Genomic DNA, 22,067 nt, shown 5'->3' with positions numbered 1-22,067 from the left:
CAGTAAGCATCATATGTAATGGAGACAAACTGCAACCATTCCCAATAAGATCTGGAGTGAAACAAGGTTGCCCACTATCACCGTTACTATTTAATATTGTATTAGAAAAGCTAGCTTTGGCAATAAGAGCTGAGAAAGAGATTAAAGGAATAAGAATAGGCAATGAGGAAACCAAATTATCACTCTGCCGACGACATGATGGTATATTTAGAGAACCCCAGAGATTCTACTAAAAAGTTATTAGAAATAATCCACAACTTTAGCAAAGTTGCTGGTTATAAAATAAACCCACATAAGTCATCAGCATTCTTATATATCACTAACAAAATCCAACAGTCAGAGTTACAAAGAGAAATTCCATTTAAAGTAACTACTGATAATATAAAATATTTAGGAATCTTATCTGCCAAGGGAAAATCAGAAACTTTATGAGCAAAATTACAGACCACTTTTCACACAAATTAAGTCTGATCTAACCAATTGGAAAAATATTAAATGCTCTTGGATAGGGCGAGCAAATATAATAAAGATGACAATATTACCTAATCTATTTATTTAGCGCTATACCAATCAGACTCCCAAAAAACTATTTTAATGACCTAGAAAAAATAACAACAAAATTGATATGGAAAAACAAAAAGTCAAGAATTTCAAGGGAATTAATGAAAAAAAAATCAAATGAAGGTGGCTTAGCTGTACCAGATCTAAAATTACATTATAGAGGAGCAGTTACCAAAACCATTTGGTATTGGCTAAGGAATAGATTAGTTGATCAGTGGAATAGGTTAGGTTCAAGGGATAAAACAATCAACAAATATAGCAACCTAGTCTTTGACAAACCCAAAGACCCCAGCTTTTGGGATAAGAACTTACTGTTTGATAAAAATTGCTGGGAAAATTGGAAACTAATATGGCAGAAACTAGGCATTGATCCACACTTAACACTGTACACCAAGATAAGGTCAAAATGGGTTCATGACCTAGGCATAAAGAATGAAATTATTAATAAATTAGAGGAACACAGGATAGTTTACCTCTCAGACCTGTGGAAGGGGAAGGACTTTATGACCAAAGCAGAACTAGAGATCATTACTGATCACAAAATAGAAAATTTCGATTATACCAAACTGAAAAGTTTTTGTACAAACAAAACTAATGCAGACAAGATTAGAAGGGAAGCAATAAACTGGGAAAATATTTTTACAGTCAAAGGTTCTGATAAAGGCCTCATTTCCAAAATACATAGAGAATTAACTCTAATTTATAAAAAATCAAGCCATTCTCCAATTGAAAAATGGCCAAAGGATATGAACAGACAATTCTCAGATGTAGAAATTGAAACTATTTCTAGTCATATGAAAAGATGCTCCAACTCATTATTAATCAGAGAAATGCAAATTAAGACAACTCTAAGATACCATTACACACCCCTGTCAGATTGGCTAAGATGACAGGAAAAAATAATGATGATTGTTGGAGGGGATGTGGGAAAACTGGGACATTGATGCATTGTTGGTGGAGTTGTGAACGAATCCAACCATTCTGGAGAGCAGTTTGGAACTATGCTCAAAAAGTTATCAAACTGTGCATACCCTTTCATCCAGCAGTGTTACTATTGGGCTTATATCCCAAAGAGATTATAAAGAAGGGAAAGGGACCTGTATGTGCACGAATGTTTGTGGCAGCCCTTTTTGTAGTGGCCAGAAACTGGAAACTGAGTGGATGCCCATCAATTGGAGAATGGCTGAATAAATTGTGGTATATGAATATTATGGAATATTACTGTTCTGTCAGAAATGACCAACAGGATGATTTCAGAAAGGCCTGGAGAGACTTACATGAACTAATGCTGAGTGAAATGAGCAGGACCAGGAGATCATTATATACTTCAACAACAATATTATATGATGACCAGTTCTGATGGACCTGGCCATCCTCAGCAACGAGATCAACCAAATCATTTCCAATGGAGCAGTAATGAACTAAACCAGCTACGCCCAGAGAAAGAACTCTGGGAGATGACTAAAAACCATTACATTGAATTCCCAATCCCTATATTTATGCCCACCTGCATTTTTTATTTCCTTCACAAGCTAATTGTACAATATTTCAAAGTCTGATTCTTTTTGTACAGCAAAATAATGTTTTGGTCATGTATACTTATAGTGTATCTAATTTATATTTTAATGTATTTAACATCTACTAGTCATCCTGCAATCTAGGGGAGGGGGTGGGGGGGTAAGAGGTGAAAAATTGGAACAAAAAGTTTAGCAATTGTTAATGCTGTAAAGTTACCCATGCATATAACCTGTAAATAAAAGGCTATTAAATAAATTTAAAAAAAAAAAAAAAGTCTGTCATACTCAAGCCAACAAGTCATTTAGTATTTATTAAGGGCTTCCTAAGCGCTGGGAATACAAACACAAAAAGATAGGATCAAGCCTACCCTATTATCCATTTTATATCCCTGCATATAGTTAGCCTAGAATGTTTGCATGCATTTTTCTTTTCATCTGTGTGGCTGTTTATGCTTTCCATTAATATAGTCCAATATGTTATTGCTCATTTGTTATGACTGTGCCTGACTCTTCGAGACCCTAGTTAGGGTTTTCTTGGCTGGAGTGGTTTGCCATTTCCTCCTCCAGCTCATTTTGCAGATTAGGAAATTGAGGGCAAACAGGGTTAAGTGACTTGCTTAGGGTCACACAGCTAGTAATAGTCTGAGGCTGAATTTTAACTCAGGAAAATGAGTTTTCCCAACTCCAGGCCTAGAATTCTATATGCTGTACCCTGTGTGTATACACAGACATCCATACACATATACACACATAATACATGGTGCACTGTTATATGTACACATGTACACATATAATACATATTGCATATGTATAACATGTACATGGTATACATGTGTGTGTTATATCTATCTGTATCTATATCTACCTACTATTTACATAGCTGCCCCATATAGGTAGAATAGGAGAAAAAGTATCATAGATACTGTTATATCATAGACATCATAGACAGATTGAGACCTTGGACACCATGAACTACAACTCCCTCATTTTTACAGAGGAATCTGAGGACAGAGAGAAGTTAAACAACTGGTTCAAACTTGTGCTTAAGGCAAGATCTGAACTCAGGTCTTTGTGATCCACTTTGATGTCCCACTGTCACCTCAAAATTGAGTAGCAAAATACATCTTTCCCTTGCCCTGACCCCATTTTTGCATTGGTGAGACCCACTTTCTGTATCCTGACTAAATGTTTTAAAGCCATTTTTGACTCTTCACTGTTCATCTTCTGTTTCTAATCCATAATGAAGGACTTTGTTGCTTATAACATTTCCTCTCTCTTCCTATTGCCTACATTGATTCCGGCCTCCATCTCTCCATCCCTGAGTTACTCCTAAACCTTCCTAGAGTCAAACCAATTTCTGCTTCTTCCCCTCCGAATCTGCACCTTACCCCCAGCATGCAGTTGGCAGCTGCCTGACAAAACTGCCACGCTTACTCTCTGGACGCTGCCATGTCATTTGTGCTCAAACTGGCCTTTTAGTTAGGATTATGGCTGAGCCTAGATGTCAAGGACCAGACACAAGGTCACACCCACTTCTAACTACACCATTTATGAACAGCCTCCACACTACTGATTAAACAAAATCCAAAACCAGGAGACATCTGCTCTTGCTTCATTATTCCCCTTGGATGCCAGTCTTGCTTTGGGGCTGAGATATGAACTGTATATGTAATCACAACCTGGGAAATGGGATTGATGAGAAAGACAAAGGAAGTGGCAATTTTTATAAATGCACCAATCTAGGGCAAGTAGTCTTTAGTTGCTTCAGAAAACACCAGCATGAGCAAGATAAAGATAAACATGGTTGGTAGAAGTCTTGTGGTGTCAGGGGCCATCCTTATGAATACACCAGTCATTTCATTTCAGCTATTTCTGTGGCACATTCACTATTCTCCTTCTGAGGGAAGGGATTATGAGCAAGTCACCTAACCTTGGCTGCTTCAGTTTTTTCATCTGTAAAATGATGCTGTGGAGAGCAAATCATGTACATGATTTAAACTGTGTGTGGAGTCCAGATATTATTTCAAAACAAGCATCCAAAAATTTTATTCCCTAATGATTAGAAAAGTTGTTAGAAATAATTTAGTACAAGCCCTACATTTTATGGATAGAGAAACAAACTCAAAGAGGAGAAACTTCCTCAAGTTCACGCATTTAATGTGGCATTCAGAAATTTGAACCCAGATCTCCTGACATCTAGCCCAGTGCTCTGATTTAAATAAGTTAATCTCACAGTATTCTTCCTGCAGGTTTCGTCTAACTCAAACTTAATGACAGGTCAGACAATTATACGGTCTAAAGACTTACAAATTCCAAATTACATCAGGGTAGAGTTCTAACATTCAATTTTCATTTCTATCAAAACAAACATTTAAAATTAGTAACTGTAAAGTTGTCAACAATTGTTTTTTTTTTTTTTTTTTGCACTTGTTGGGCTTGAGGGCTAAAAACATTGTCAGGCAATTGGAAAAAAGAATGCACACAGTCCTTTCATTTTGTTTTAGTGCAGCTCCAAGAGAATGACTATCAGAGACATCATGACCTAAGGGGACTGATCTTGGAATCAGGAAGATCTGGTCCAAGTTCTGATTTTGACTTTCACACAACGTGTGAGCGTGGAAAAGTCATTTAAACTTTCAGTACTCTAGATAAGTTTCTAAGACTAATTCTTAGAATTCCAAGTTATAGACAAAATGCCAATCTATACTGTTCACCTGGCATTCTTTAAACAAAGAAGATGAGAAGAGGAAAGGCAAGGGGAGAGAAAAGATACAATAAAATTCTTTTCTGACTGAATTCTCTGATACTTAACATGAAATCTGTTATCATCCTCCAAAACATTCAGATTTTTCATTTGCAACCTGGATATATACCAGAAAAAGTCCCTAAAAAGATACTTGCAACAAATTCATTACACACAAGTGAAGTATACTTTTTTTTTTTTTTAAAGAATGGTGACTTTTTAAAGATGTCCAGAAAGAATTTATTAATTTCTATCCCTTGAAATTTCTTTTGATTTTGAGATAGTAAATACAGAATTTAGAGGGACTTATTGGACTCAACTTAGTTTTGTAGACTCTTATTATCCCTCTTCACCACCAATAAAAATTGCTTTATTGATGATAACACATTTCATATACTGTGGGAGATAATGGAAATCACAGCTTCCCATGTTTAGTCAGTGGACATCTAAAGTTATCCTCTTCTCAGAAGCTGGCCAAGGAGTACAAAATTCTTCTCAGGCACACCCACTAAGGTATCTGATCCAACAAGACATATATTGATGATATTTATGACTTCACAAACATATATACAATACATAAAATTCCAGTAATTATAAACATAACTGAACCTGGAATCATTTTCACTTTAGTTTTCCCTCTCTGGTGGTAAAGGAAAATTAGTTCATTCAAGTTTTCTATATCATACTAAACTAAATTCTTGCTGTAACTCCAGCCCTTCCTTATTTTAACACCTTGTCCCACCAACTTCTCCCTCAAAAAAAGTTAGGATAAAAAAAGTTCTGAGCAACTTTATAATAAGAACATGGGTAAACTTAGCCTTGCTTCTCAAAACATGGCGGTTGTATTTAGGGATCACATAGGGATGTCTAATTGATCCCTAAAGATTTTTTTATGAGAAAAAGTAAGAGAAATTGAAGATAGGCATGAGGAAAAAGCTACAAAACTCCAGCCCTTCCTCCTTTTAACATTATCTTCCATTTTACTGTATTCTTTCATTGTAATGCTGATGGCCAGTTCTCTTACTGACCAGAAATATGAAAAGAAATTACAAAACTTCTATTTTTTAAATTTATTTTTTGTTATCAAAGACAATGTCCAGAAACATTAAGTACTAAAGAATTTGTTCATGGCATTGTTTTACAAAAGTTCCTAATGGAGGGTGAATAGTTTATTTTCAGATGTATCCTTCACTTATTAATGATGTGATGAATCAATGCAATTACTTAAAAAAAATTTAAAGAAAAGAACATCGAATTCTCATTCTGAATCTGTTGGTCGGAGCAGGTTTGGTGGTCATGGCACCACCAAAAGTTAAGAACCAACTCTTCCCCCACCAAGAGACGGGGTAAAGTTTGATTCTTCTGAACAGGTCACATAGATCTCTCAAATATAGGCACCATGTTTGAAATCTCACACATATAAAATATGTTCATGTCACTCAAATTACATAACGTGGCAGTGTTAAAAAGTCAGAATTATAGTCAATTAATGACAGAGACAGTGTAGGCCAAATGCTCACTTGGTGATGAATGACGGGGATGAAACCTTGAAAGAAGGGGCAAGGGAAAAAAAACAACTGTTTGCATGTGAGTAGGCTATTGGTCTGCGCACAGGGGCAAGTGCATTGTAACAAAATGTGTTCATTAAGGAGGAAATCCAGCGATGGTTCATCCAACCGTTTTAAGCTGTTCATTCAGTCTCAGTCCTGAAGGCTTTTTCATTTGTTTAACTCTGAGTTAAAACGTAAATTCAAAATTTAGTTAGTATGCTGTTTGGCTCAAAACAGTTCGAACCGAGTGAGTTTCGTCCATTTCCTTGCCTGCAAGTCTATTTCTCAGCTTCCGGGTATGTGGGGTATTTGACTGTCTCTATTTTCTCCTTCACTTTATAGGAAGGGTACAAGCCTGTTCTCCCTAGTTTTCTATTGACACCTTTAGAATAGCCATCCCAATGGTTTCCAGCCACACCAATAACATCTCCAGGGTCCATAGGGATTTCATCAGCAGTTCGTGGTTGGTGAGCATAAACAGCAATCTGGTTGTGGGCATTCTGGCCCCCAAAATAATAAATGTCATCCAAAGAATGGAAGTAGGCAGAAGCATCTGGATGGAGTGTCTGCATGATTTCATAGGCAACTCGACAGACCTTGGAAAAGAAGGAAAAGAACCATTAGTATAGAGTAGTACAAGTCAGAGACAGCCACTCAAGGAAAACCATCAGCTTGGAAGAGGTTTGGATTAGCAAACCTAGATTTTGGTTTAAGAAGTATGCCATAAATCTGGTCTATTATGATATAGCAAATGATTTTATAGTTTTCCAATGCATTAGACTGTATGTTCCTTGAGGGCAGGAACTGTCTTTGGGTTTTTTTTTTTTTTTTTTTTTTTTGTATCTCCAGTGCCTGGCACATATTTAATATGTGCTTATTAATAAATCCCTACTGATTGTTTGATTTTTACCTCACTGACTTGTATCCTTGTCTACAAAAATGATAACAAAACAGTGCTTCTACAATGCACCTGAGGAAAATAGTTATGAGCATGAAAAAGAGTATGTATATATATTGTTCAGTTGTTTTTCAGTCTTGTCTGACTTTTTCGTGATCTCATTTGAAGTTTTCTTGGAAATGGTTTGTCATTTCCTTCTCCATTTTACAGATGAAGAAACTGAGGCAAACAGGTACCTGATTTGCCCAAGGTCACATTGCTAGTCAGTGTCTAAGGGCAAATCTGAACTCAGGAATATTAATCTTTCTTGACTCCAGGCCTGGCATTTGACTCTATCATACCACTACATACCATTGCCCATGAAATAATCTTAGGTAGGGTTGAATGAGGCAACTAGATAACTCAATGGACAGAGAGCACACGGGGCCTGGAGGTCAGGAAGACTTGAGTTCAAATCTGGTTTAGACACTCCCTTGCTGTGAGACCCTGAGCAAGTCACTTAATGCTGTCTGTCTTAATCCTTTGGAGAAGAAATGGCAAACTCCTCCAGTATCTTTGCGGACAACATTCACACACAGACCCTGGGGACATGGCTGGATGGCTGACCAACAAAGCTGGGCTCCAGATAGGCTACCTAATGGCAAGCCAAGCAGCCCTTTGATGATAAAAGCCCCCTGCCTCACCCCTTTCAGAACTACATCTTTCACTTTGCAGCTGAAACCCCATTCTTTGAGCTCAAGATCTTTTCCGTCTGTTAAATTCTGCTGGGAGAGAGAGCAGTTTAATATGTGATAGGCAGCTATGTTGTGCTGTGGAAAGGGGACGGTAGCCCATCCCTGGAGTCAGGAAGAGATCTAATTAGAATCCAGCCCCTGGTACTTAGAAGCTGCTTGACTCTGGTTGGGCACTTAACCTCTATGTCCTCACTTTCCTCAGTTTCTTCATTTATATAATATTATCTACCTCACAAGATTATCATGAAGACCAAGTGAGATAGCAATAATTAAAATGGTCTGCAAACTTTAAAGCATCATATAAATGCCAACTATTATTATTATAATTCATTTATAGCATAGTATTATGGACACATAGTGCATTGAAACCTTGGTTGGCAGTGCTACAAAATATTAAGAAATAACATGCACGTTTTAAATGATTTCACATGTATAATGGGTGGAAGAGGAGCTTGAAAGAGGGAGAGAATTTGAAATTCAATTTTAGAAAATGAATGTTAAAAATAATAATAATAAAAGAATTAACATGATCTCCTAAACTTGGTTTTATTTGAATCAAAGACTTAATTAGTCTTCTTTGAACAGAATTAATTCCACGAAAGGATCTTGATTCTCTGAAATCAGGATTAGAAAGTTTTTCTTATTTATGGATACCAGCTCAGGAATAACAATGTTTCTATTTAATTCAATTAAAAAGAAATAACTCTTTGTTCATTTTTAACCAGAATGAAAGAGTAATAAAAAAGAATGTAATTGGATTCAGGGAGAAATTTTTCAGAAACATGCCAATATTAATGTTACTATTATTCTGTCTGGTAAATCCTTTCCCCTTTCCCCAACCACATATCTATGTTTTACTTTGCTACAGACTTTTATCTTTTGTTTTAGAACTATTATAAAATATAGAGATCACTTGAGGGACAGAAAATTTCAGTTAATAGAATAAACTGCCTGTTTGCTTGTTCTCTAAATGGGACTGCTTGTGTATTAGCCAACAGACTATGATATATTTTGACTAAAATACAGAATACAAAGGTTCCTCCATACCCCCTGATATAAAGCAATTTCAAGTTCTTTCCTGAGGAAAAACTTTTATAGAGAGAAAAATCTGGGAAACATCAGAAGAAAATATTATGGTAGGGAAAGGACACAGACCAGAGAGGCTGCTAGCATCAAGACAGTTTATTTATTTCAAAACATGCCCCAGGCCTGTAGATAAAAAATGTTCAAATCAAGTATGATGATAAAATTGTTAATAAAATATAGCATGACAAAAACACAAAACAACCCAACACAGCTGAAGTACAAAACCCAATCAGTATCAATTTTATCCAGACTATCAATAAGTCAATAAACATTTATTAAGTGCCTATGTGCTACAACCATCTCATCATATCCTGCATATTTCTAAAACTTTAACACTTGGTACAAGTTCTTAAAACAATTTAATTAAATTAATTAAGGAATTATACTAAGAAGGAGGGAAAATGAAGAAGAAAAGAAGGAGGTGGAAAAAAAGGAGGAAGAGGAGAAAATAATAGTAGTCCTCGTCACAGTGCCTGTTTCTCGATGAACATTCCAATGAAAGGCTATAACTCAAACACATATTTAAGTGTACACAAGATAAGTTGTAAGAAGAATTGAGAGAAGGCTTCATAGAGAGAGATTTCTGAACAGTAGTAACATGGTAGGATACATATTTTCATTAAATTAATTTGGCAGCAGACTCATTATTATTATTTTTGCTTAGGAACTTGACAAATATGAATATTTCTATATACTAAGGATAGAAAAAGAGGACTGTATATGAAACTATGATTTTCTATTACATATAGATTTTTTTTAAATATATGTAGGTGGAGGCCAAGATGGCAGAGAGTAGTCAGGACTTTGCCTGAGCTTCCCTCAGATTCAACACCAGATCAAGTCTTTGATTGAATTTTAGAGTGACAGAATCCACAAATATTCAGAGTTGCAACAATTTTCCAGCATAAAGTACCTCAAAAAGGACTTCAGGAAAGGTCTCTCTCAATTGGGCAGGGGAAACAAAGCCCAGTGTGTGCCTGGCACAGAGTGGCCTAGAGCGGAGAGTGAGGGAATCTAATGGGAGGCTCTAAGCCAAAATACAGCAGCATGCTGGTCCACACTGTCATGATTCAGGGCAGTGAGTTGGCAGACAAGCTGTGAGACCTCCAGCACAACTACAGAAGGCAAATATGTCTGTGAACCCCACATAACAGGTGAGGGTTGGCCAGACGCATCCAGTGCAGGGGGGAAGCCTGCAGCACTGGCAGTGAGGAGCCCCTGTTGCCCTCTGAAGGAAGCTCCGGCCAATTTCTCCTGTGCTTTAGGAGCAGACCTCAACCTTTAAAAAAACAAAATGAGCTATGACCACAGAGAGCTACTATGGAGACAGGAAAGACCAGAACACAACCCAGAAGAGGACAACAATGGCAAAACACATGCAGGTGAAGCCTCAAAGAAGGATATGAACTGGTCCCAAGCTCAGAAGGCTCTCTTGGGAGAGTTCAAAAAGGATCTTAAAAGAGAGTAGAAGAAAAGGGAAGTTAGAAGAAAAATGGAGGAAAAAAATCGAGAGCTTTGCAGGAAAGTTTGGGAAAGGAACCATAGAAATTAGAGTAAATCCTGAAAAAATACATTTGGTGAAAAGGGAAAAAAAAAAAAATATATATATATATATATATATATATATATGCGCACTGAAGACAACTTTTTAAAAAATAGATTTGGTAAAATGGAGAAAAGAAAACAACACTTTAAAAACAGAACTGACAAAATGGAAAAAAAAAATCCACTAACAAATCTTTTAAAAGTACAATTGGCAAAATGCAAAAGGTTAAAAAAAAAAGCTAATTGAATTGGGCAAATGGAAGTGAATGACTCAATGAGACATCAAGAATCAGTCAAACAAAACCAAAAAAAAATGAAAACAGAAGAAAATGTAAAAATACCTCATTGGAAAAATAACTGATCTGGAAAATACATCTAAGAATTACTGGACTCCTTGAAAGCCATGATGAAAAAAAGAATCTAGACATCATCTTTCAAGAAATCATTAAAAACTGCCCTGATGTCCTAGAACCAGAGGGTAAAATAGCTATTGAAAGAATCTACCAATCACCTTCTGAAAGAGACACCAAAATGAAAACTCCAAGGAATATTGTAGTTAAATTCCGGAATTATCAGATCAGGGAGAAAATACTGCAAGCATATCAATCAGGATTCCCCAGTGTCCAGGAGCTTCAACTTTAAAGAATTAAAGGGACTGGTATATGATATTCTGGAAGGCAAAGGAGTTTGGATTACAACCAAGAATCAACTACCCACAAATCTAAGCATTATCTTTTGAGGGAAAAGAGGAACATTCAATGAAATAGGGGAATTTTCAATCATTTTTTGTGAAAAGACCAGAGCTGAACAGAAAATCTGATCTTCAAATACATAACTCAAGAGAAACATAAACGGTTAAAAAAGGTAAGGGAAAAAACCACTATGTTTTTTAAAAGTTAAAAGTTTACATCCCTATATGGGAAGATGATGATAACTCTTGAGAACTGTTTCTTTGTTAGGGGAATACTTAGAAGATACAGGTATAATCTAACTTAATTGTGATAATATAAAAAAAGAAACTAAGGGGTAGAAAAGGGATTGTACTGGAAGAAGAGGAAAGGGGAGATAAAATAGGGTAAATTATATCAAATGAAGAGGCAAAAATGATCTATTACAACTGAAGGAAAGAAGGGAGGAGGATTAGCACTGTGTGAACATTAATCTCATTGAATTTGGCTCAAAGAGATAATATAAGATATATTTAGTTTAATACAGAATATAATAGATGGATTGATTCACAAGTGAATTCTACCAAACATTTAAAGAACAATTAATCCCAATACTATATAAACTATTTGTAAAAATAGTGGGAAAAGAGTCCTACTATGACTTCTATGACACAGATATGGTATTGATACCTAAACCAGGAAGGGTCAAAACAGAAAAAAAAATTATAGACCAACTTCCCTAATTAATATTGATGGGAAAATCTTAAAGTATATAATAGCAAAAAGATTATAGCAACTTATCACCAGAATAATACACTATGACCAAGTAGGATTTATACCAGGCTGGTTTAACATCAGGAAAACTATTAGCATAATTCATTGTTTCAATAACCAAACTAACAAATCACATGATTATATCAATAGATGCATAAAAAGTATTTGACAAAAATCCAACACCCATTCCTATTTAAAAACACCAGAGTATATAGGAATAAATGTAATTTTCCTTAAAATGATAAGTAGTATCTATCTAAAATCATCAACAAGCATTATATGTGACGGGTATAAAGTAGAAGCATTCCCAATAAGATCAGAGGTGAAACAAGGTTGCCCATTATCACTACGACTATTCAGTACTGTACTAAAAATGTTAACTTTATCAATAAGAGAAGAAAAAGAAATTGAAGGAATTAGAGTAGGTAATGAAGAAATAAGATTATCACTCTTTGCAAATGATATGATGGTATACTTAAAGAATCCTAGAGAATCAAGTAAAAACTACTAGAAACAACAACTTTAGCAAAGATGATATAAAATAAACCCACATAAATCATAGACATTTATAATATGTTACCAACAAAGTTAAGCAGTAAGAAATGGAGAAATACCATTTAAAATAATTATAGATAATATAAAACTTTGAGAGTCTACCTGCTAAGACACAGTCATGAACTATATGGACACAATTACAAAACATTTTTCACACAAATAGTTATATCTAAACAACTGGAAGAATATCAAGTGCTTATAAGTAGGCCAGGATAATATAATAAAAATGACAATTCTACTTAAGTTAATCTACTTATTCAGGACCATACCAATCAAAGTGCCAAGACAAAAAGTCAAGAATTTCAAGAGAATTAATGACAAAAATGCAAAGGATGGTAGCCCAGCTGACCTAAAATTATATTATAAAGCAGTGGTCATCAAAACCATTTGGTACTTGCTAAAAAAATACAGCAATGAATCAGTGAAATAGGTTAGATTTACAAGACACAATGCTCAATTACTATGGTAACCTAGTATTTGATAAATCCAAAGACTCCAGCTTCTGGGATAAGACTTGTTATTTAACAAAAATTGCTGCAAAAATTGGAAAATAATATGGCAGAAACTAGGCATTGACCAACACCTAACATCCTATAACAAGATAAAGTCAAAATGAGTGCATGATTTAGATATAAAAGGTGATCCTCTAAGCAAATTAGGAGAACAAGGGATAGTCTACTTCTCAAATTTGTGGAGAATAAAGGAATTTATGGCCAAAGAAGAACTAGAAAACATTTTGAAATGCAAAGTGGATAATTTTGATTATTAAATTAAATGTTTTTTTTTTTTGTACAAATAAAACCAACGCAGCAAAGATTAAAAGGCAGAAAATGGGGGGCGGGGGGGAGGGTGGTAATTATATCCAGAGTTTCAGATAAAGGCCTTATTTCTAAAATATATAGAGAGAACTGACTCAAATTTATAAGAATTCAAACCATTCTCCAATTGGTAAAGGTCAAAGGATATGAACAGACAATTTTCAGATAAAGAAATTAAAGCCATTTCTGATCATATGAAAAAATGTTATAAATCACTATTGATCAGAGAAATGCAAATTAAGATAACTCTGAGGTACCACTACACACATCTCAGATTGGCTAAGAGGACAGGAAAAGATAATAATGAATGTCAGAGGGGATGCAGGAAAATTGGGACACTAATGCATTGTTGGTAGAGTTGTGAAATGATAAAAAACATTCTGAAAAGCAATTTGGAATTATGTCCAAAGGACTATAAAACTGAGTATACCCTTTGACCCAGTAGTGTCACTATTGTGTCTATATCCCAAAGAGATCATAAAGGAGGGAAAAGGTCCCATATGTGCAAAAATATTTGTAGTAGCTCCAAACTACTTTTTTTGTAGTGACAAGGAACCAGAAATTGAGTGAACACCTCTCAGTTGAGGAATGGCTGAATAAGTTATGGTATATGAATATTATTGGTCTATAAGAAATGATGAGCAAGCTGATTTCAGAAAAGCCTAGATAAGATTTATATGAACTAATACTGAGTGAAGTGAGCAGAATCAAGAACACTGTACACTGCAACAAGATTATGTGATGTTTACCTGTGATGGACGTGGCTCTTTTCAACAATGAGGTGATTCAGGCCAGTTCTAACAGACTTATGATGAAGAGAGCCATCTGCACCCAGAAAGGGAACTACAGGGACTGAATATGGTTCAAAACATAGTATTTTTACCTTTTTTGTTGTTGTTTGCTTACAAGGATGAATGGTGAAAATTATCTTTGCAATTATTTTGAAAAATAAGAAGCTATTATTACTAAGAAAAATACATGTGAAACTTGGCAGTTGAACACTGCTTCTCTTCTAATATTTTAAACAATATTTTATTGACACTTCTTTCTTTTTAGGGGGGCAGGGAAGAGGAGAAGGAAGTTACTGTTACTTCCTTTCATATATCCCTACAACTTTCTCCCTCAACAAAAATAAAGTCTTTCCCTTGTTTAAGAAAAAAAGATAGTCAAGAGAAATAAATCCATAGTGGTGAAGTCTGAAAATCTATGTCTCATTCTATATCACCAATTAATAATCTATGTCAAGAGAGATAAGAAGCATGATTCATTGACAATCTTCTGAAACTGTAATGGACCTTTGCACTGATCAGAGTTAAGTCTTTCAGATTTGTATTTCTTTTGAAATACTGCAACCATTAAATATATTGTTCTACTGATTCTTTTCACTTCACTCTGTATTATTATAAGCTTCTCTGGATCCATACCTTCCATCACTTCTTACAGTCCAATTGTATTATGTTCAAATGATATAATTTATTCAATTGATCCCCAAATGATGATCACCATTTTGTTTTCAGTTCCTTGCTACAATAAAATGAGATGTTATAAATATTTTTTCTGATATAGGTCCTTCCTCTCTTTATTAGATCTCTTTGGAATATATACCTTATAGTGTTATTGCTAGTTTAGAAGATATATACAACTTAATAACTTAGTGAGTAGAATAACAAATTCCTTTCCAGAATGGTTGGATCAATTCACAGCTCCATCCATAGTATATTGACATGCCTGTCCCCCTTCAATAACTATTATCCTTTTTGGTTATCTTTGCCAATCAATGGGTATGAGATGTCACCTCACAATTATTTCAATTTATATTTCTCTTACTTGTGACTGGGAGCATTTGTACATATGATTTTTCAACAGCTTACCTTTTTCATTTGAGAACTTTCTGTTCATATCCTTAAATGAAAAGGAGTAAATTTTTATTCCTATATATTTATATTAGTTTCTTAAATATTTTGGATATCAGATATTTATCAAATATATTTGCTGCAAAGATGTTAACTCTTTTTCTTCAAGCTTTGACTAAACTGATTTTGTTTGAAGAAAAATATTCAGTTTATTGCCTGTGGTTCTTTCTTTTCTATCCTTCTAGTCTTTCTATTTTTATTTTGCCCTTTTCTTTTCTTTTTCTTTTTTTGATTTCCTGAAATAGGGTGCCAAGTTTTTATTTAATCAGGTATTTTAGCGTTTTATGGTTGTTAAATGAGCTTTCCTAGATCTACTTTCTAAGTCAGTTTTTTTTTTTTTTTTTATTATAGGTACCTTATATTTTCTTCCATTGACTTCCTTTTGGCTTTGTTCTAATATTCCTGTTGCCTCATAAAATTATCATAGAGCTGACCAATCCATTCTATTTTTTAGAAAGTATACTAATAGGAGATGATTTTTCTCTTAGTATTCTAAATTTCTTTTCAACTCCATTTAATTCTCAAGTCCTCTCTATAATTTATAAGTCTATGGCACTGTCAGTTCTATTCCAGAAATAGTTTTATCAAAGGAATGACATTAAAGAAGAAATACCAACTTTTGATTGTGAGTGGTCTAAGGAACACTGGGCATTTCTCTTTCCTGAAGTTGGAACACCTTTTGTACTGTATTACTTTATTAGAATATAACCTCCTTGAGAACTGGCACAGTTTTATTTGACTATTTGTATCCTCAGTACTTAGTATGGATAGTGCTCTGAACAAAATAAGTGCTTAACACTTTCATTCTTTCATTTTATCATTAATTCATTATGATGAGAATCAGGCTACTATAAATTTAGCCAGAATTTGGTTTTAAGATGTGTAGCATACCATATATAATAATATCATTACTATAATAAAGTGAACTACATTTATAAAATAATTTCCAACTTATTTGAATTAATAGATGAGAGGGAGTAAAGTCATAAAATGCTGATAATCCAAACTCATTTATATTTAGCACTCAAAATACATTTGATTATGGTTTTGCCTGATGTTCTGCTGATTCACTATAAAGAAAATAATGAATGCCATACTGTTAAAAATTATCAACTCAAGAGCTATAAAGTGATCTAGTTTCTCAGTCATGAATCCAGCTTTAAATCCTTGTAATCTTTATTCTATGTGTTCTAATGTGGACCCTGGTCATCATAACATGAAGTCAAGGTATACTGATTCAGCATATCTGCCCCAGGAGTGCCATATAGTCCAGATATTTTCTGATCCCCTGCTTCTGATCAAACCTTGTTCATTCTATTTCCTTTTGCTAGGGTAAGTATAATAAATTAAATTAAACTATCCAGCATTTGGCACAGTACCTGATAAATACTAGGTATGCACCAAATGATAGCTGACAATTTTTAACACACATGAAAGTATGTTACCCTCCCCAAGTAACCTTCATATTTTAACAGGGGCATTTAAAGCCTCATCTGATGGAATGAACAACTGAAAATTTTGGATGCTTAAGGCAGTCATAAAAATTTAAAGCCTTGAGATTTTGAGGGTTAGAGAGGTTGGGATTATATAGGTGGTTGGCACTACACCTGTACAAAAAGCCAGCCCTACAGGGAAATGCTAATTCACAGCCACTATGCACCCCACAGTTATTAATCAAAAATTAAGATCCAAGCATAATTGTTCAAATAACCAGAAACAAAAACTAAAAGTCTCCTTCTTAATCATAGAGGTGTAACAAGTTAGTGTAAATTCCAGAAACTGCTTTTCTTGAAGGCTCTACTAAAAATCACCCATGAAAAACAAAACAAAACAAAGCTGCTGTGTTTAATTACCTCTGGTTTCTTCTCCCAGCCTTCTCCTTACAAATGTAAATAGCTTGCCTGTCCAGCTGATGCCAACACTAGGCAAGGTTTGATTTTGACAGGTGACATTGTTGAGAGGGGGCAAATTGGAGTTTCAAAAGCTGAGACTCTCTGTAACTGCGTGGCGCCTGTTTTATTTCATCCTGTGTTGACATGGTACTATATCCTTTTTAGCATACCGCTAGGCACACAGTAAGTGGTAACAGGAAAAATATTGTCAGATGATAAAACACAGATGTGTCTCTATTTCAGAAAAACACTAAAAAAAAGCAGATCTTCTGCAGAGGCTGAATTTCACTCCTGAAGATTGGCTCAATGAGAACTCCCAAAGACAATCAGGACAAGGAAGATTCCTCAGCCCTGAAAGTCAGGGAAAATGGGTTCTAGATTCACTGAGTGATCCAACCCATCCTGCATGGCATAGTGTGGTAGAGAGAAAAGTAGGTTTAAATTCAAAGAGCACAGGGATGAACTTGGACTCTGCTACTCATGTGTGATTTCATATGAGTTCCTCTCACTTCAGGGGGACTCAGTTTCCTCATCCATAAAATAAAGGCACTGGACTCAATTAAATGGTATCTAACCTTCCACTTCGTTCTCCAAATGGAATCTTTGTGCTGTTTGCCTTACCCTTGTTTTGCTCAAAGAGGGAGAAGGCATGTTTTCTATATCTCTGAGGGATATAGAGTACTGATGAGATTATTGCCCATGTGTTACGGTGTTCTTTACTCCAAAGAATAAGGATCTGTATAGATTCAGAGAATGTTTGTTCTAACCCTCCAGAGTTCACTTTACTGAGAACCTCTTGTCCTCTCTTTGTGAAGCCTTCAATTTACATAAACATTTCAATGTAGTTTTATGATCTCTACAAAAGTGGAAATTCCTAAGCTGAGCATCTGTCTGTAATGAAATAAATACAAGTCTTGGTCTTACCATCTGTGGCCCCTAAGTAAACATCTGATTCAGATTAAGATTAGTCACATATAGTGTGACATCTCTGTTAGAAATAAGTGTGCTATTTATGCTATTGAAAGCATAGCCAGGTTGCCCATGAAAACAGGACACAATCCTGACTTAATGGGTTGTAACTTGGGGTGATTCTTTGCTGTTAGCTTCTGCTCACTTAATATCTAACTCCTTTGACACCTCCTACAGTTCCCTTAATCTCTGACAATGGCCCTTGATCCCCAACCCTTTCTGTTGACTCCAACAGACTGTAAACTATCATCACTTCTTTCTAATGTTTAATTAATGACCAACTCCTCCAATCCATTCTTTAAAAAAACTCACTAAATTCTACTAGCTCCTCAAGATCCTGCCACACATTACTAATCTCTGTCAGTTAAATGCCAAAACAAAGCTATCTATGCTTGCTTCCTCAGCTTCCTCACTTAAAACTAACTCTCCAACTTTTTACAATCTCTATCATTTCTAGATTTTCTTATCAAAACTGATCTTTCTCCTTCTCCTTTTCTGGCTCATCATTCAGATTGCAATCCCCTAATACAGAAATTGCCCAAGGGTATGTCCTAAATCTCTTCTTTCTACATTCTCTTGGTGTCCTTATTAGTTTCTACTGGATTACCATCTCTAAATCATTGACTCCAAATAAATCTAGTCTCAATTTTTCCCCTTGAATTTCTATCCCAAATCTTCAATTGGATATTTCACACTGGATGTCCTCAAAATAAAGTCTATCTTTTTCCTCTAACCCCAACGATATTCTAAATCTTATTTCTTTCAAAAGCACCACCATAGTTCGTCTTCCAGGTTCACAAAATTGGCATTATCCTTTCTTTCTCACTTTTCCTTATTATACATTTCCAATTGGTTGCCAAATCTTGATTCTAACTGCATATCATCTCCTATTTTCTCTATTCATAAAATTATCATCTTATTTCAACCTTTCATCAGTTTTCCTACAGATTATTGCTATCTACCTCTTCCCTAATCCAATCTAATTTAAATGACATACTCAGGGTCACAAGAGCACAGCTAAATTCTGAACCCAAGTTCTTTGACCCTAAATAAAGTACTCTTTCCAATATACTATGGAAGAATCACTATTAATCAGGAATCCTTATTGTTACTAGGAAATTTTTCAATTGTGTACCACATTCATTTATTCTCATTCATTTGTTGTTGAGGCAATTGGGTTAAGTGACTTGCCCAGGGTCACACACATAGGACGCGTTAAGTATATGGGGCCAGATTTGAACTCAGATCCTTCTAATTTCAGGGCTGGTACTCTATCCACTAGCTGCCCCAAACTTTTATTTATTTTTTTTAATTTGGTAACAAGAAGACAGGAAGTAAATCTTTGAATAAAAATAAAAAGTTAACAAATATAAGTCCATTGTCTCTGGGTGCTACAATAACTTAGTGTTGAGTTTTTACTCTGAACTTCAACCTAAACACTTCAAAGTACTCTCTGAGTCCATTTTTAGTTTTACAAAATTTTTTAAATGTTGGTTTAAAGTTTTTATTTGATTGAATAATGTTTTACTTCATTGTTATTGAATCTAGTTTGAATTCCCAAGTATCAGTATTCTAATTTCTAGTAGGATTCTACTATTCTAGTATCAGAAATAACACAACTTTTACTTTTGCATAACCTGCGATCTCCATCTTATTCTTATTGCTTCTTCAGGCTCCAAATACTTCAACAAGAGGGGATATTATAGTATAAAACAGAATTTAAAAGGAAGAACAAAATTCTTTTTTGTCCTAGATGCGAATAAAATGTCAAAAGTCAACATACTCTTAATTGTATTTTGTCTCTTCTGACATATTGTGATCTATGTGGACTGAGCCAGGGCTATAGGAACAGAAAAAAAACCTATATCTATCTAGGAAAAGCCTAAGTAAGGCACTGTTTAAAAAAAAAAGGGGGGGGGGGAGGCACAAGGTAGGGGGATGAGAAAGAAAGGCTAGTGGGGAGGAAGACTTTGAATAGTTTTGTCTTTGTTATCTCAGAATCTATCCTAGAATTAGACATAACCATACTAGAGCTAAGGGAGATTTTGAACAGGTACATTAATTTCACCTTAGCAGTTCTTACCATATACATTTTCTGGAACACTCTCTCTCAGAGTCAGAAACCCAACATTGATATTCTAGAACTCTTCTCTATTCAGATGATACATTTAAATACACTTGTTCATGTGTTAATTCTTATTCTGTTGTTTCATATATGCACACTGATTTTATTATAAACGCCATAAAAGAACAAGGGACTTCTTTTGAACTCTTCTACAGAAGGACTTATTTTTTTTTTTACTCACAACCCCTTTTCATTCAATAATATATAGTATATAGTATATAAAATAGGCATACAAATCTGATATTTACTGCTAATAAATAAAATTTTTGTGACCCCCACATTCAGTTATGAGACCCTATATGAGGTCACGAACCACAGTTTAAGAAGCTGGGCTCTAGGGCATCTAGTAGGACCTTATTAACTGCCTGTTGAATGGATGAAGTAAGAACAAATAAATATGACATATGTAGTGATAAAATAAAATAAAGCCCTCAATAACTACCATTAAACTGAAATTGCCACTGACTATTCAAGCCTGATCTAATCTCCCCAAACCAAAACAAATCAAACTTGTAAACATAATTATGTGCATTAACTAAACTAAATGGATGGTTGTGGGTATTATTTAAATTTAACCTACAGTTTCTTGTCACCAAGTAATATAATTGACTTGAAAAATTGTGTCTGGTTTTTTTTTTTTTTTGTTCTTAAGCAAAATTTTAGTAAAACTTTCCAGTATCAGTATGCTGATGTGTGGGAAAAGATAGTTATATATTGACTGCATTAAAAAAAAAAAAGAATAAAATGTACTTAATTACTTGCTGCTTTTGTTAAATTCTTTAAACAAACTAAATATTTTAATCATTACATAATGACTAACTTTGACAGAAGAATATTCAGCTACTGGTTGCAAAATGACTACAATACCCAATACAATGCTCTCAAATTTTATTGAATCTTTTCATTCTTCCATAGAAGATCATTACTGATCAGGAAAACTATATTTGAATCACAATAACCAGCATTAAGCAAAAATAAAAATAAACCAATCTGTCATAATGCATTGGGCATTTAGAAATGTTCCTTTGCTACTTACCTGGGATGAAAATGTACAGACTAGGAAATCTGCCTGTGACAGAAAGTGTATATCCAAAATCACACCTCGTAGGGAATTTTCTGTGTATCGATTATGTAGTCCAGCTGACCAGGATATGGAGTTATCACTGATAAATTCATAATTTGGGTACCTGAAAAAAAAATATAGCACAAATATACTGATTAGTTATTTTCAAATTCAGTGCAATGAATCAACAAACATTTAATAAGTCACCTACTTTGTGCAAAGAACTATCTTGGTTGCAGGGGATAAAAAAGTTAAATAGCCCCTCAAGGAGCTTCCATGTTATTTTAAAGCTCACAATGTCTTTTTTTAAAAAAGCAAATTCTTATGATGTTCTGCCTCAGTTTCCCTCCTTCAGTATCCCTGAATTGTTCTGCCTCAGTGTCCCTGGTGGCAACCTCCCTTTCTGGCCATTAAAACTGATATAATTAGGGCTGGGAGCATTCCAAAGAGTTATAAAACTCTAGTTTGCTATATTTGCTATATCTTCTGACTCAGACATCTTGGCTCCTAGAACTTATGATCCTTCTTCATCCCCAACCTGTCAGAACTGAACTGGAATTTCCCACTCATCAATGCTCTACCCTGACCTTGCCTTCATTTCCCTGACTGCCGGAGTCTTATAAGAATCCCTAGAATCTCTCATTTGCTGCTGGATA

At 34.8% G+C, this 22,067-nt stretch overlaps 1 protein-coding gene across 8 annotated transcripts in view; it reads right to left on the bottom strand.

The window, feature by feature from the left end:
• Positions 1-4,218: 4,218 nt before the first annotated feature.
• The window catches only part of FUT8 (fucosyltransferase 8), a 394,186-nt gene continuing 376,337 nt past the window's right edge, over positions 4,219-22,067 (bottom strand). For all 8 annotated transcript variants that reach the window (XM_031952733.1, XM_031952735.1, XM_031952731.1 and 5 more), the window contains 2 exons: positions 21,385-21,535; positions 4,219-6,967 (listed from right to left, as the gene is read on the bottom strand). In XM_031952733.1, the coding sequence (XP_031808593.1) occupies positions 6,650-6,967; positions 21,385-21,535 (469 nt within the window). In that variant the 3' untranslated portion in view covers positions 4,219-6,649. The remainder of the gene's footprint in view (positions 6,968-21,384; positions 21,536-22,067) is intronic.

This window comes from Sarcophilus harrisii, chromosome 2 (genome assembly GCF_902635505.1).
Source record: "Sarcophilus harrisii chromosome 2, mSarHar1.11, whole genome shotgun sequence".
Lineage (NCBI taxonomy): Eukaryota > Metazoa > Chordata > Mammalia > Dasyuromorphia > Dasyuridae > Sarcophilus > Sarcophilus harrisii.
This window is presented reverse-complemented; position numbering and strand designations above follow the sequence as displayed.